At 43.3% G+C, this 17,788-nt stretch overlaps 1 protein-coding gene across 8 annotated transcripts in view; it reads left to right on the top strand.

Annotated features, from left to right (window-relative positions):
• The window catches only part of TBC1D22A (TBC1 domain family member 22A), a 476,952-nt gene that overhangs the window by 87,277 nt on the left and 371,887 nt on the right, over positions 1–17,788 (top strand). For all 8 annotated transcript variants that reach the window (XM_038410573.2, XM_043496366.1, XM_043496369.1 and 5 more), the window contains one exon: positions 13,866–13,994. In XM_038410573.2, coding sequence (XP_038266501.2) covers positions 13,866–13,994 — 129 coding nt within the window. The remainder of the gene's footprint in view (positions 1–13,865; positions 13,995–17,788) is intronic.

The raw sequence follows: 17,788 nt of genomic DNA, 5'->3' as shown, positions 1-17,788 counted from the left end.
ATTGTAGTACACTCAGGGCTGACTCCAGCTTTTTTACTGTCCTACGCGACGAAGAAAAAAACAAAAACCAAGCCTGGTTGAGCTGCCGCTGAAGAGGTAGAGAGGGACTGTAGGGCCCGCTGCCGAGTTGCCACTGAAGAACCGGACATGTCGCCCAGATGATGGACGGAGTGCTACCCCTTTCTATTGACCGCCCCAGACACCTGCTTCCTTCGCTGGTGCCTGAAGCTGGCCCTGATTACACTGACTCTGTATTTAGCATGAACTGTGGAGTCCTCTTTCAAAGTGAATTAACTTTGCTGGAAAGCGAGTTAGTCCAGACTATTGTTTGTATGCATGCAATGCTGCTGCGAGCTACTTCGGTAGTCTTCCAATGGCTATGCGTGCCATGCCCTGCCGTGCTCTGGGGTCAAGTTGACTGGATGCCGCCACCCCTGCTTAAGATGGTGCACAGCCAGACTTTGTCCATTTGCTTCTGGATCCCAGTTGATCACAATGTGATGATGCTCCGTAAGGCTCTACAATATGTTTTGAGCAACTACTTGGAGCTGTGCCAAGACCCTGGATCTTATCGCCATTTGGGGAGAAGTATTGGTGCATGAAGCTCCTGTGGCCAGCCTACAGAACAAAGACCATTTTGTGGATATTACTGGGCAGATGTCCACAAGGGGCCATGACTGGGATGCTGAACAGTGCTGAATAAAAAGCAAACATCTGCTTGCACAGGAGCGGCACAGGATTTCACATAACTACATAATCACTCAAAACCAGGCAACTTGAGGAGCCTGCTGGTCACTGCTTCGCTACCCCCACACTTCCCTGAATATGACTACCAAGACTTATTGGAGGATAAGCATGAGAAGCCCAGTAAAGAGGTGCTTCTGGAAAGCCAGAATCTGTTTGCGACTGATGCTGGCTAGGGAGAAGGCAAGCCTAATTCCTGCCCTGCTGTACTCAATCCTGAATCCCAGCAACTCAGACTAGGATTGAAGAGGCTGATCCTATGGAGGGAACTGTGGCGTGTGAGGGTTTTGTAAATTATAAATTTGTAAAATAATTTAAAACTTTTAAGTTTTATTTCGCTGCTGCTGTTATGCTATACTGCCATGCTAAATTCTGTTCCAGCTGACTCATGGCCATAGTCGTCGTAGGTAGATGTGGGCTAGAAGTTGACACTACCTTTCATTTTAGATTACTTGCTCCACTTGAAACAACAAGGCCTAATTCTGTCCTCTGTTAGGGTCCATATGGTGGAAAATTTAGCTTTCCACCCACGGGTGAATGGCTGTTCTGTTTTTCTCAAACTCCATCTGTAGTCATTTCCTTAATGACCTGGAGAGATAATACCCCCAGCAGCCTCTCCTTCCTTGGGACCTCAACTTGGTGTTGGCAAGGCTAATGTGCTCTACATATCCTGGAAGGTGGCTTTCTTGGTGACCATTACTTCTGCCAGAAGGATCTTGGAGATACAAGCCCTTACATCGGAACCACCTTATACAGTCTTCTTCAAGGACAAGGTTCAGATGCGGCCCCATGCTCCATTCCTTCCAAAGGCGATGTTGCAATTCCATAGTAACCAGGATATCTTCCTACCAGTCTTCTATCCGAAGCCACATGCCAACAGAGAAGAACAGAGACTCCACTCGCTGGATGTCAGATGTGCACTCGCCTTCTACATAGAAAGGACTAGGTCATTTTGGAAATCTATTCAGCTTTTCGTAATCACTGCAGACCGAATGAAAGGCCTTCCAGTCTCAGCCCAGAGAATTTCTTCATGAATCATTTTCTGTATCCACATATGCTACGACCTGGCAAAGGTCCCAGCTCCTCTTGCCCTGAAGGCACACTCTACAATGGCTCAAGCTTCTTTGGTGGCATTTGTAACTCAAGTACCTTTACAGAAAATTTTCAGAGCAGTGTGGTCATCAGTCCACACCTTTTCATCTCATTACGACATCATCCAACAGGGTAGAGACGATGCTGGATTTGGCTGAGCTGTGTTACAATCAACACGTCAATAAACTCTGAACCCTCCACCTGCACTACTGCTTGGGAGTCACCAACACTGAAATGGACACGAGCAAGCACTCGAAGAAAAAAAGCAGTTATTAGCCTTCTGTAACTGTTCGTTGAGATGTATTGCTCATGTTTGTTTCCAATCCCTCCCCCCCCACCACTTGTCCCTCTGAGTTAGCTGGCAAGAAGGAACTGAGGGGACTATGGGTCGGTGGGCCTCTTTATACTGCTGCTATGAGTGCTTGACCCTAGGGGGCACCAGAGCTGACCCAACTGATATCACCGAGGGGAAAAAACTCGAGGTAAGCACACACCTACATTTGGAATGGACATGAGCAACACATCTCGAAGAACCACAGTTATGGAAGGTTGTTAATCATTTTTCCACCCTCCACTCCTTGGATTAACAGCTGGATGTACAGCTGCTCAATTTCAAGCCTGAGACTCAAAATGAGAGTAATATATGTCCCTGACAACATTGCTCCAGCTGTTTTGCATTTTGCATTGGACACCTTGCTGGCTGCTGAAACCACTCCGTTCTTCAGCCTCCCATATGCTGCTAAGGCTTCTCCCTTTATTTTCACAAATATTATGCAAAATATGTTCTGTCGAAGCTATCTGTGAATGGCTTCATTAACCAGGGAAACAAAGGATAAGACGGGTCTCCTAGGATAACCAGAGCAATATCCACACCATTAATGTCCATAGTGTTCCCTGGGGGCAAACAGTCCTTTCTCCATTAATTTAAATACAGCAGTGTTCCAAAAGGTCCTAGCATCATGGACCCTTCCAGACCACTAGTATTTGTCTGTAAACTTGGCATGGTGGTTGACCAGTCCTTCAAGCACCATGAGGAAATACACCTTTCTGTTTATAAATTCTGAGCTATGATGGGGCAAATAGGCACATGTTCTCATCAATTGCCCCAATACAATTTGGGAACCCCATACATGCAAAACCATCAATGATCTCCTGAGCATTACTAAGCTTGATTACCCAGTACAAAAGTACCTTTTCTATGGCATCACACACCTGCATGACAATGATCCCGACCATAGATCTTCCCATGCATAATTGGTTTGCTATGGACTGGTAGCATTTGAGCGTGGCCACGTTCCAGAGGGCAATTGCGACCTGCTTATCCATGGCTATGGGACTTCACAAGTTGGTAGACTGCCATGGTAACTCTGGGGTTAGTTCTGCAGAAATCTCCAAAATAGTTGCTTTCACCATCCTGAAGTCCTGTTGCCATTGCTGGTCATCCCAGGTTTACAAAACAATCCTTTTCCCACCAATACGTTGTGAAGACCCTCCTGCTGTTGGAGGAACTGCTGCTACATCCGATTAGTGGTGTGGCAGGCGAAGTCCATGCTAAATTCATCTGGCTTCGAATGCTGAAATACATACCAAGCAGCCTCCATTCATTTGAGCTTGACAGCATAGCAGCACATAGACTTGTTAGGTTCATATTGGCTGTTGGCAATTTGAAAATGGAGTTAGCCAACCCATAAAAGAAGTACGGGGCAGAGCCAGATGAATCATGGAATTTGAGTTTGAACTAGCGTGGCTTCCACTATGCGTCCCACAGTGCACAGCAAGAAAAATCCAAGAATGCACACCACTCAGCAGTCAGGCAAAGGAGCATGGGATACCCTCAGAGAATGCCACACTATCAGTTTGCAACAAATGGCCGCCATGGGTACACAATGATACACATTGACAGAGGGTACACTGTCTCATGTGCACACTATTACTGTGACTTGTGTAATGGTTATTTCCTGACTCTCGGCAAAAAGCTGCGGCTTTAACTGTCCCTCCCCATAGGCAAGCCCTGAGTTAACTAAATGTGTGAAGTTAAAGTACGTTAGTTAAAGAGTATTAAACCCCTCTGTGGAGACTCTCGTTCAGAATAAAGTGGCCTTAGTTTTCCTTAACTAATGTGCTTTAATTTCACATCTTTAGTTAGTTTGGCTAAACATGCCTCAACAGGGTTAAAGCTCTTCCACCCCATTGTGTGACCATGTAGGATTTATTCCAATTGGATTGACAGGTGCAGTTCTTGTTGGTTCCCTGTTCTTGAACATAGCTTTTGGGTGGTTGGGGGCTTTTTAAAGGCTGTCTTGTTGTATTCTAATAGCTAAGTAGGGTCTTCCTGGGTCACTTATTTAATAGACCATCAAAGAATGCTATGGTGACTTTCCTCATGGAATTGGTATTTAATCAATGCTGTACTACATTTTTAGGAAGGTGATACAAAAAACAAAGGTCCTGAGTGTTAATGGTATCAAAAGATCTCATGATACCGTCTCGGATGGTAGGAATGTTAATCTTACTGACCAAATTGTATCTTCTACTTTTTCATCTAGTGGTAAATCCCCCTGCAATATCAATTGGGTACTGTAGAATTCACTTTCTGTTTTAACTACTGTGTAGGGGAGGTGTTACAATGTATCAAACCGAAGTATGCTCACTTCCATGCTGGTCATTTGGAAAAGAAGAATGTTAAACAAAGAACTAAACTGAGGAGTGGTAACAATTGTAGTTTGGAATTGGTCAGAAGTCTGGTTTTAAAAAATATAAACATTTGTTTGGGGCCAGAGAAAGATTCCCTCATCTCGTAAATCTAACATTAAAGGTACATATGCTAAAAAGCAATTTACAATTAACAAATTGAGAGGCTTCTCACTAAACCTCTGGTTATGTAATGTTACTGTGTTTGTTCAAAGCAATTTCCAATATGGAAAACATTTGAAAATCAAGAAGATGCTCAGGGACCGCCACTATCGTGTCTAATAGAAGCGACACTTTAAGAATAGAGCGACTATTTTTATAAAATTCAATAAAGAAGTTAAGTCCTACATACATAAATAAACATCAAGCAGAACTATTATGGCACTCTTCTCTTAGGAATAAAGATAAAATTAATATAGAAATGAGTTGTTAAAAAGATTTAAATTGTCACCGGTCTATGCCATGATGATACATTTAGACTTCCAAACTTTTTAAAATAAAACTTAATTTGTAAGGAAACCAGACATGTTCAACTGACAGATAACCACAAGCTCTGATACTGAATAACAGCAGAAAGTCTCTACTGCTGAGAAAATATTGGCATTGCTGGAACAATGCATTTAGGTCTATCAAATGAATTCTTTTCTAATGGGACTAACCTATCCTACAGAAAATTTTCAGCAGTTGAAAATAAATGGGAGCCAGAATTCAATATTTAACTTAACACAAAAAGCATTGAAACAAGATGTTGAATTCAGAGAGCCTGCATCTTGAGACCTAAATGCTGATGTAATTTAAAATATCTGGAACCAGCTATATGTCTGCATATTTCAAAAGATATGGTCTCAGTGAGGTACCTGTTGTAGGGGTGAAAGATCTGGAGAGGATATGTTTGATAGCCTCCTAAAATAGGATTAATTTTAAGAGTACATCCTTGTTCTGTTGTAGTGAGTCAGCCTCACTGTGTCCTAATTTTGTGTTAAAGCTATCCATATTTCATGCCAAGCTACATTTGTAGTGTACTTAAAATGGAGGACTTTACCAAATTGTAATAACATTTTGTGTATCTTAAGATAGTGATTCAGTGCTTCCATCAAAAAATTGCTATTAAACAAAGAGGAAAAAAATGAAGTTAATACTGTAATTTTCTGACTGGTGGGAGGGGAGCAATAATATATAATTGATCAATTCTTAATATTCTACAAATGCTTGAGATTGTTCTTTTATCTTTTTGAAAAAAGAAACAAAACAAACAAAAATCCAAAGAAATAGACTAGAAAACCATCCAATGATTGTTTCATGTTACAAAACAAAGCATAAATATTAGCAATTATAAAGATTAATTAGTTTGTAACATGTTTAGGATTGAACGTGAAAATTTAATATGGTAGTGTTGTGCTTAGTGTCTTAGTTATACTTTCATTTGCATTTGTTGTGGCTTAATACATTATAACAGATTTTCTGATGAAACCCAGGAGTTTGTTTGTTAAGGACGATCTATGGCTAACATGATTAACATCTATTTTTAAAAATAACTCATTGGTTAATAAATATGAAAGTGTTCATTAGATTTGAAGATTTTTTGCTGCAGGAAATGCAGCATTTAATCTCATTTCTGTATGCTGGTGAGTGGTGTGATATTATACAGTTAACATTTTTATATCAATGGTCCTTGGTATCAAATTTACTTTAAGTTTAGAACCATCTCAGTTAAGAATGACATCTTACTGAAGTAATTTTTAAAGCCCCTCTTCCTCAATTTGTATGAAATTTGGAACTGAGGAGACTGTGATCACGTCTCTTCTTAGCAATCCGATGAAACACTAGTGTTGCTTGTTTGAATTGCAACTGCTTTAATTAGACTTCCCGTACAAAGCATCCAGTATTCATTTTATATGCACCTGAATATTCAAGAAGCATTCCATTTGCTAATTATGGAAACATCATCTGACATAGGGTTTGTTTTTTTAAGAAGGTTTATAAATAACTGCATATTTTTGGTTTCCTTTGATATATAGTATTACATGTTTACATAAAACACTTAGCTGGAGACCTGAACTATCAGTTTGCATGGAAAGCTGTGATAGATACTGCATGAAAGGACTGTTATCCTCTGTCTGAGGGGATCTTTTGTGGCACAGGGAGAAGAGTTCAAAGTGGCACAAATGATTTTTGGTGAAGCTTGTTAATAAAAAAAAAATCACATAACTCTGTCAAGGTAGGATCTGACTTCCTAGCAAGATATACCTAACTTGAAGGGGCCCGTATTTCATTGCAAGGTCACTGTTAATATTTACTACTTAATCCTAAAGGAGGATCAATTTTTAAAAGGACTTATAGCCATAAAAAAGAATTTTAAGGCTTTTATGTTGTTTTGAAATAGTTTAATAAAATCCCTGAAATATGTTGAAGGGTTTGAATAGATGACCTGTTCTAAGATAATTTGGATTGCAGGGGCATATGCATAGGTACATTTTTTTTCTATTTTAAATGAGAAAGAAGTAGCGTGCAGCTTATTAAGTGAACGAAATGAAAGGAATAAAATAAGGGCCACCCTGTGGTTGGCAGGTGTCCAGTTTTCCACCGGAAAGTCTGGTCAAAAAGGGAACCTGGCAGTGTCCAGTCAGCACTGCTAAAACTGCTAAAAGCCTGGTTAGCTGCTGTAACCGGTTTCCACCCCCAAGGGGCAGGAACAGCAGCAGATGTTGCTGGAGCCTGGAGGAGCAGTGGAATACTCGGGAATGGCTCCAGCAGAGAGGTACCAGCGGCTCCCCTCTCCTGCCCAGAGTGCAGCCCTCCCTGCCCTGTCCTGCCTCACTGATCCCTCCACCCCTGGAGCGTGGCTCCCTCCCCAGCCCTTATCTAGTCACATCCCTGGAGCACAGCTTTCACCAACGTCTTGCTCCACTCACTCCTCCATCCCTAGAGCCCTGCTCAGCTGCCAGGGGAGGGTGGTGGGGAGAGCAGTGAGCGATAATGCGGGGGGAAGGGCCTAAAGGGAAAGAGGTGGAGCAAGGGGCGGGGCCTCGGGGAAGACGGGGGGCAGGGAGGTTCCCCTGCTCGGTGTCTGGTTTTCACAAATTAGAAAGTTGGCCACCCTAGGCCACACTGAAATCTGATAATTAACTAAATCTTTTAGAGTTACTATTTTCTGTACATAATTATTATGTGGTTTTCTTTTTGGAAGGCAAACATCTGCTCTGCATTTTTGAGGAGTAATTACTACTTGTAGAAAAAATATGCTTAAATCCTGTTTTTGAAAATGCACATTTCAAGTAAGAATGTCTAAAGCTGTATTTTGTGTTCAATTTGAACTGGGAATAAAAACAAAGGACTGATTGAAAGATCCTTCACCTTCGAAGGTACTTGTTCTTGCCCTTTTAGCCTTTTCAGATCCATACAGGATTGCATTGTAACACTATATATGGAATAAATTTACTGCAATATATAATGCAGACACAAACAGTTCTTTTTCAGACTCTAGCGATAGTTCCCATCTAATTGAGTATGGTTTTCTGGTCATCTCATCATACTGGGCATCCAAAATTTTGATCATCGAAAGTGCTGCAGACATCAAGTTTCCAGAGTGAGGAATATCTGGTAGCAGCTAAATGGAAGACGCCGCCTCTTCCTCCCCCTCTTCCTAAAATGTCTAAGGCCTGGTCTACACTACAAGTTTGTCGGATTAGCAGCGTTAAATCTGAATTAACCCTGCACCCATCCACACAACGAAGCCATTTTTTCAACATAAAGGACTCTTAAAACTGATTTCTGTACTCCTCCCCAATGAGGGGATTAGCACTGAAATCGACATCACCATTTCGAATTAGCGTTAGTGTGGACGCAATTTGAAGGTATTGGCCTCTGGGAGTTATCCCACAGTGCACCATTGTGACCGCTCTGGACAGCACTCTGAACTCGGATGCACTGGCCAGGTGTACAGGAAAAGCCCCGGGAACTTCTGAATCTCATTTCCTGTTTGGCCAGGCGAGCTCATCAGCACAGGTGACCATGCAGTCCCAGAATCAAAAAAGAGCTCCAGCATGGACCGAACAGGAGGTACTGGATCTGATCGCTGTATGGGGAGAGGAATCCGTGCTATCAGAACTACGTTCCGAAAGACGAAATGCCAAAACATTTCAAAAAATCTGAGGCCATGAGGGACAGACGCTAAATCAGGGACGCAACACAATGCCGCGTGAAACTTAAGGAGCTCAGACAGTGTACCAGAAAACCAAAGAATCAAATGGACTCTCGAGGACGGAGCCCCAGACATGCCACTTCTACGCTGAGCTGAATGCAATTCTGGGGGGGGGTCACCACCACTATCCCACCCCTGTCCGTGGACTCCGATGATGGGATGCTCTCCGCCATGGCTGAGGATTTTGCAGATGGGGAAGAGGAGTACGAGCTTGAGGAGAGCACACAGCACACTGTTCTCCCCGACAGTTAGGATCTTTTTATCACCCTCACTGAAATACCCTCCCAACCCAACGAAGCCAGAGAACAGACTTCTGGTGAGTGTACCTTTTTTAAATATAATACATGTTATAAAAGGTAGTGGTTTTTTTTAATAATTAAATAGTCCTGAGGACTAGGCCAGTTCTGGCCATTCGTGGCCAGTACTGCTACTGGAAAAGTCTGTTAACGTGTCTGGGGATGGAGCGGAAATCCTCCAGGGACATTTCCATGAAGTTCTCCTGGAGGTACTCTAAAAGCCTTTGCAGAAGATTTCTGAAGCCTTACTCCGTCCTCCATGGTAGGACACTTTACCACACCATACTAGTAGCAAGTAATCTGGTATCATTGCACGACAAAGCCTGGCAGCGTATGGTCCCAGTGTTTGCTGGCATTCAAGCAACATCCATTCTTTATCTCTCTGTGTAATCCTCAGGAGAGTGATACCGTTCATGGTAACCTGGTTGAAATAGGGGAATTTGATTAAGGGGACATTCAGAGGTGCCCATTCCTACTGTACTGTTTGCCTGTGGCTGAAAAGAAATCCTCCCTGCAGTTAGCCATGCGGTGGGAAGGGGGGCCATTGGTGCTGAGCTGTTCACGTTCGGTTAGCAGGGATCTTCCCTGATACCAGCCAGGCGGTGGGGGGAGGGGAAAAGCGATCATCCCAGAGAATTGGATGGGGGAGGCGGTTAGTTTGGTTTCTGCTGCTGCACGTTAACAGGAAAACTGCAGCACTAAATGGCCAACTCAATGGGCTTTGCTTGGTATGGGAAAGGAGGGGGCTGCTGTTATGAAGGTTGCAGAAGCCAAAAGACTATGGCTTACCATGACCGCCTGCAAGCCGAATTCTGTTGCCTGGCCCTGTGTGTGTGATCTCTAACACCAAAGCCGCAGGCACTCGATATAAGATTCAGAATGCGACCTTGTACCAAAATCACATGTGCTATGTAATGTGAATAGTGTTGTTCACCATGAAAGGGTATAGCCATTGTTCTGTAAAATGTATCTTTTAAAATGCTTCATTCCCTTTTTTTTTCCTCCAGCAGCTGCAAATGTTTCAAGCCTCCCTCCTCCGTCCCAAAGGCTATCTCAGATCATAGAATCCTAGAATATCAGGGTTGGAAGGAACCTCAGGAGGTTATCTAGTCCAACCCCCTGCTCAAAGCAGGACCAATCCCCAACTAAATCATCCCAGACAGGGCTTTGTCAACCCTCACCTTAAAAACTTCTAAGGAAAGAGATTCCACCACCTCCCTAGGTAACTCCTTCCAGTGTTTCACCACCCTCCTAGTGAAAGTTTTTCCTAATATCCAACCTAAACCTCCCCCACTGCAACTTGAGACCATTACTCCTCATTCTGTCATCCGCTACCACTGAGAACAGTCTAGATTCATCCTTTTTGTAACCTCCTTTCAGGTAGTTGAAAGCAGCTATCAAATCCCCCCTCATTCTTCTCTTCTGCCGACTAAACAATCCCAGTTCCCTCAGCCTCTCCTCATAAGTCATGTGTTCCAGTCCCCTAATATTTTTGTTGCCCTCCGCTGGACTCTTTCCAATTTTTCCACATCCTTCTTGTTGTGTGGAGCCCAAAACTGGACACAGTATTCCAGATGAGGTCTCACCAATGTCGAATAGAGGGGAACAATCACGTCCCTCAATCTGCTGGCAATGCCCCTACTTATACATCCCAAAATGCCATTGGCCTTCTTCTTGGCAACAAGGGCACGCTGTTGACTCAAGATAAGGCAGCGAAAAAAACGCACACGCAATGAAATGTTCTCTGAGCTCATGCAGTCGTCCGACACTGACAGCTGTGTGGAGGGACACAATAGCAGAGTACAGGACGGTGGCCGAAAAACGTGAGGAGAGGTGGCGGCAGGAAGATCAGAGGAGGCATGAGGAAATGCTGGGGCTACTGCGGGATCAAACGGACATGCTCTGGCGTCTGGTGGAGGTTCATGAATGGCAGCAGGATCACAGATTGCTGCTGAAGCCCCTGTTTAATTGCCCTCCCTTCTCCCCAAGTTCTATAGCCTCCTCTCCTAGATGCTCAAGAATGCAGAGTGGGAGGCTCCGGGCACCTAACCACTCCTCCCCAGTGGACAGCCCAAGCAACAGAAGGCTGGCATTCAATAAGTTTTAAAGTGGCCTTTTCTTTTCCTCCTACCCTCCTCCCACACCCCACCCGGGCTACCTTGTGAGTAATCTCCCTATTTTTATAATCCATTAATAAAGAATACATGTTTTTTAAATGATAGTGACTTTATTTCCTTTGCAAGCAAGCTGTGATCGAAGGCAGGAGGGCGGGTGGCTTACAGGGAATTAGAGTCAACCAAGGGGGTGGGTTTTCATCAAAGAGAAAGAAACAGAAGTCGCACAGTACCCTGGCCAGTCATGAAACTGGTTTTCAAAGCTTCTCTGATGCACAGCGCTTCCTGCTGTGCTCTTCTAACTGCCCTGGTGTCTGGCTGCGTGTACTCAGTGGTCAGGCGATTTGCATCAACCTTCCACCCTGCCATAAACGTCTCCCCCTTACTGTCACAGAGATCGTGGAGCACACAACAAGCAGCAATAACAATGGGAATACTGGTTTCGCTGAGGTATGAGCGAGTCAGTAAACTGCGCCAGCAACCCTTTAAACATCCAAATACACACACTACCACTATTCTGCACTTGCTCAGCCTTACTACTATCCAGGGTGCCTGTGTATGGCTTCATGAGCCAGGGCATTAAGGGTAGGCTGGGTCCCCAAGGATAACTACTGGGATTTCAACATCCCCAACAGTTATTTTCTGGTTCGGGAAATAAATCCCTTCCTGCAGCCATTCCTGACCAGAGTTCCTGAAGACGTGAGCGTCATGAACCTTTCCCCGCCATCCCATGCTGATGTCGGTGAAACGTCCCTTGTGATCCACTAGTGCTTGCAGCACCATTGAAAACTACCCCTTTTGGTTTATGTACTGGCTGCCCTGGTGGTCTGGTCCCAAGATAGGGATATGCGTTCCGTCTATAGCCCCACCACAGTTAGGGAATCCCATTGCAGCAAAGCCATCCAGTATGCACACTTCCCAGAGTCACTATCTTTGATAGCAGCAGTTCAATGATTGCATTGGCTACTTGCATCACAACAGCCCCCACAGTAGATTTGCCCACTCCAAATTGATTCCTGACTGACCCGTAGCTGTCTGGCGTTGTAAGCTTCCACGGGGTTATTGCCTCTCGCTTGTGAACTGTCAGGGCTGCTCTCATCTTGGTATTCTTGCACTTCAGGGCAGGGGAAAGCAACTCACAAAGTTCCATGAAAGTGCCCATACGCATGTGAAAGTTTCGGAGCCACTGGGAATCATCCCAGACCCGCAACACTCTGCGGTCCCACCACTCTGTGCTTGTTTCCCGGGCCCAGAATCAGCGTTCCACAGCATGAGCCTGCCCCATTAACACCATGATCTCCAAATTGTGGGGGAACATGGTTTTAGAGAAAGGTGTGTTCATGTCCTCATCACCATGCTGCCGTCGCCTCCTCGCTTGGTTTTTCAGGTGCTGGTTCTGCATACACTGCACGATAATGCACGAGGCTTTACAATGGTCATAACTGCTGTGGTGAGCTGAACAGGCTCCATGCTTGCCATGCTATGGCGTCTGCTCCTGCTCAGGCAATCCAGGGAAACGGGCTCAAAACGATTGTTTGCTGTTGCTCTGGCGGAGGGAGGGGCGACTGACGACATGGTTTATGGGGTTGGCTTACAGGGAATTAAAATCAGCAAAGGGGGTGGCTTTGCGAGACACAGAATGGCCCCCTCCAGGATAGAACTCAAAACCTCAAGGATAGAACTCAAAACTAGGTTTAGCAGGCCATTGATTTCACAGAGGGAGGGAGGAGAAAATGAATACCAAACAAATTTGGTCTATTTCTTGGTTTGATACACTTCATTTATCTTTATACATCTTGCTGGCAGCAGACTGTGCAGTACTAGCCATTGTCATCTCCTGGGTGCTCGGCATCGTCTTCTGCGGGCTGCAGATTAAAAAATAGGACTGAATTGCCATGAAACAAAACTTAAAAGGGAAATGACCTGGCTGAATCACTCCCATGTTTGCCCAGGCACCCCTGACCTCATCGAGGTTGGTTAAAAGAGCACCCTGGACTAAGTCGACGACGGCTACCATTCATACTGCACTGTCTGCTGCCAAAATGCAATAAAATGTTGCTGTGTAGCAATGCAGTACTGCATCTGCCAGCACCCAGGAGACATACAGTGACGTTAGCTGAGTGGGCTTCATGCTTGCTGTGGTATGGCGTCTGCACAGGTAACTCAAGAAAAAAGGCGCAAAACAATTGTCTGCCCTTGCTTTCACAGAGGGAGGGAGGGAAGGGGGGCCTGACAATATGTACCCAGAACCACCCACGACAATGTTTTAGCCCATCAGACACTGGGATTTCTACCCATAATTCAAATGGGCAGTGGAGACTGCGGGAACTGTGGGATAGCTACCCACATTGTAACGCTCCGGAAGTCGACGGTTGCCTCGGTACTGTGGACACACTCTGCCGACTAAATGCACTTAGAGCATTTGTGTGAGGACACACACAACCGACTGTATAAAAACACTTTCTACAAAACAGACTTCTATAAATTTGACCTAATTTTGTATTGTAGACAAGGCCTAAAGTAACAAAGTCAGTGTTTTGTGTACCTTTGTTCTAAGTTAACTAGAGAATTTATTTTGGGCTGCAAACTATTTCTGCTTTTTAAAACACTGAATAAATATTTTTATCTGAAAACGTTTGAAATATAAATTTCATATTAAACTGTAGGTTTTGTATCCCTGTAAAAATCTGATGATGGAAATTATTTCCCCCCCCTTCATATTTTCAGGGTTATCTTCCCGCCAATGTGGACCGAAGAGAAGGCACTTTACAGAGAAAACGAAAAGAATATTTTGCTTTTATTGAACAATATTATGACTCCAGAAATGATGAAAATCATCAAGATACATACAGACAGGTAGAGTAGCTTATTGAAAACTCTTAAACTACGTGAAATGTTTATTTTAAAAGTTCCATGAAAAATCTTTTTGATAACATATTCAGTATGTTCTATGTTGCTTTATTACTACTTCATAGCAAAGCAGAAGGATATTTTTGTTTAGCCATATGTTCAATAATTATTTTTGTGATTTACCACCATTAAATCCAGCAAAGACTGTTCGGTAATAATGATGCATCTTTAATTGATCTGTAATTTTAGAAAAATGTTAATTTTATTTCTTTGCTTGTAAAACATTAAATATCAAGATATTAAATCATTTAAGGCACTTGGTATTCAATACTACCACTTCCTGCTCATGAGGAAACAGGCTTCAGAAAGCTTCCCCATCTCATGGGATGGGGAGAGTCAGGAGCAGCAAAAGCTCCCTAATAGTGGGTGCCCCCCTGCGTGGCCCCTTCCCCCCGGTACGCTGCACCTCACTCACATAGCCCCTCCCACTTTTAAATGTGATGGGGCCATGCCCCCCCTGGACTCCCCTGTTTCGGCTCCCCTGGTGGGAGGTACCAGAGAAGGGTGTGTAAACCTAGATAGGCTACCTGTGTCTCATCTTCCCTTTTTCTCTCCTCCCTGCCCCTGCTCCCTACCCCGCAAAAAGGATAAACATTGGAAATGTTTTATGGAAGAATTGTTTTGGCTATTTAGAAACTTGGTGGCTTATCATAAGAATGGCCCTACTGGGTCAGACCAAAGGTCCATCTAGCCCAGTATCCTGCCTTCCGACAGTGGCCAGTGCCAGGTGCCCCAGAGGGAATGAACAGAACAGGTAATCATCAAGTGATCCATTTCTTGTCGCTCATTCCCAGCTTCTGGCAAACGGAGGCTAGGGACCATTCTTGCCCATCCTGGCTAATAGCCATTGATCGGAGCTATCCTCCATGAATTTATCTAGTTCTTTTTTGAATCCTGTTATGGTCTTGGCCTTCACAACATCCTCTGGCAAGGAGTTCCACACGTTGACTGTGCATTTTGTTTCTAACCTGCTGCCTATTAATTTCATTTGGTGACTCCTAGTTCTTGTGTTCTGAGAAGTAGTAAACAACACTTCCTTATCTACTTTCTCTACACCAGTCATGATTTTATAGACCTCAATCATATTTCCCCTTAGCCATCTCTTTTCCAAGCTGAAAAATCCGTTTTATTAATCTCTCCTCATATGGAAGCCGTTCCATACCCCTAATAACTTTTGTTGCCCTTTTCTGAACTTTTTCCAATTCCAATATACCCCTTTTTTTTTTTTTTCAGATAGGGCAACCACATCTGCACATAGTATTCAAGATGTGGGCTTACCATCGATTTTTATATAGAGGCAATATGATATTTTCTGTCCTATTATCTATCCTTTTCTTAATTATTCTCAGCGTTCTGTTAGCTTTTTTGACTGCCATTGTACATTGGGTGGGTGTTTTCAGAGAACTATCTACAATGACTCCAAGATCTCTTTCTTGAGTGGTAACAGCTAATTTAGACCCCATCATTTTATATGTCTAGTTGGGATTATGCTTTCCAATGTACGTTACTTTGCATTTATCAACATTAAATTTCCTCTGCCATTTTGTTGCCTAGGCACCCACTTTTGAGAGATCCTTTTGTAGCTCTTCGCAGTCTGCCTGGGTCTTAGTCTTAACTATCTTTAGTAATTTTGTATCATCTGCAAATTTTGCCACCTCACTATTTACCCCTTTTCCAGATCATTTATGAATATGTTGAATATGACTGGTTCCAGAACAGAACCCTGGGGGACACCATTATTTATCTCTCTCCATTCTGAGAACTGACTATTTATACCTATCCTTTGTTTCCTATCTTTTACCAATCCATGAGAGCACCTTCCCTCTTATCCCGTGGCAGCTTACTTTGCGTAAGAGCCTTTGGTGAGGGATCTTGTCAAAGACTTTCTGAAAATCTAAGTACGCTATATCCACTGGATCCCCTTGGTCCACATGCTTGTTGACCCCCCTCAAAGAATTCTAATAGATTGGTGAAGCATAATTTCCCTTTACTAAAACCATGTTGACTCTTCCTCAACAAATTATGCTCATCTATATGTCTGACAATATTGTTGTTTATTATAGTTTCAACCAGTTTGCTCGGGACTGAAGTCAGGTTTACAGGCCTGTAATTGCCAGGATCACCTCTGGAGCTCTTTTTAAAAACTGGTGTCACATTAGCTATTCTCCCAGACATCTGGTACAGAAGCTGATTTAAATGATAGGTTACACACTACAGTTAGTAGTTCTGCAATTTCACATTTGAGTTCCTTCAGAACTCTCTTGGGTGAATACCATCTGGGCCTGGTGACTTATTCCTGTTTAATTTATCAATTTGTTCCAAAATCTCCTCTAATGATACTTAATCTGGGACAGTTCCTCAGTTTTGTCACCTAAAAAGAATGGCTCAGTTTTGAGAATCTCCCTCACATCCTCAGCCTTGAAGACTGATGCAAATAATTCATTTTGTTTCTCCGCAATGGCCTTATCATCCTTGAGTGCTCCTTTACCATCTCGATCGTCCAGTGACCCCACTAGATGTTTAGCAGGCTTCCTGCTTCTGCTGTATTTAAAAAAAAAAATTGCTATTACTTTGAGTCTTTGGCTAATTGTTCCTCAAATTCATTTTTGGCCTTCCTAATTGTATTTTTACACTTCATTTGCCCATGTTTATGCTCCTTTCTATTTTCCTCACCAGGATTTAACTTCCACTTTTTAAAGGACGCCTTTTTGCCTCACTGCTTCTTTTACTGTGTTTAGCCACGGTGGCTCTTTTTTGGCTCTGTTACTATGTTTTTTAATTTAGGATATACATTTAAGTTGAGCCTCTATTATGGTGTCTTTAAAAAGTTTCCACGCAACTTGCAGAGATTTCACTTTTGGTACTGTACCTTTTAATTTGTTTAACCTCCTCATTTTTGTGTAGTTCCCCTTTCTGAAATTAGATGCTACAGTGTTGGGCTGCTGTGGTGTTTCTCCTGCCACAGGGATATTACATTCCATTATGTTATGGTCATTATTTCCAAGCGGTCCAGCTATATTCACCTCTTGGACCAGATCCTTTGTTCTACTTACGACTAAATCAAGAATTGCCTCACCTCTGGTGGGTTCCAGGACAGCTGCTCCAAGAAGCAGTCATTTAAGGTGTCAAGAAACTTCATCTCTGCATCCCATCCTGAGGTGAGATGTACCCAAAATGGTCTTTCAACGTCTCCCTGAGATGTATAACACCACGTTGACCTCTTCTAATAGCCTTTGTATCTGATTGCTCAAATTCAGCAGACAGCTACTCAACTCCTGCCCTCCACTCCAGCAGATACTTTTCTCCCTTTGCTTCACAGATATTATGCAGGACACAGCAGGCAGCTATAACCCTTGGATATTTTTCTCACTGATGTCCAATCTCGTGAGTAAACTACACCAGTGACATAGGTGCCAACCTATGGAAATCCCCCATTATTATTATTGAGGTTTTTTTTATTTTAATAGCCTCTCTAATCTATTATATTAAAAGAGCAGGAGAAAGATATAAGTGCATGTTTGTTGATGACAGGAGATTGTATTTTAAAATTAAAAACCAGCATGTCACAGTTCAGGGCAACTGCACCTCTATATCCCCCTTCTTGGCCCAGCAAGGGTACACACTTTTAGGCTCCTGGCTTATCAGATATCATCTCTTGGGCAGAATTCAACCTCTCTACCTCCTGACTGGAGTCTTTCCAGGCTATACTGTTTCTTGCCCACACTGAGTTGCCTAGCAAG

Source organism: Dermochelys coriacea, chromosome 1 (genome assembly GCF_009764565.3).
Source record: "Dermochelys coriacea isolate rDerCor1 chromosome 1, rDerCor1.pri.v4, whole genome shotgun sequence".
NCBI lineage: Eukaryota > Metazoa > Chordata > Testudines > Dermochelyidae > Dermochelys > Dermochelys coriacea.
Note: the sequence above shows the minus strand (reverse complement) of the source record. Positions and strands in the feature narration are given on the sequence as shown.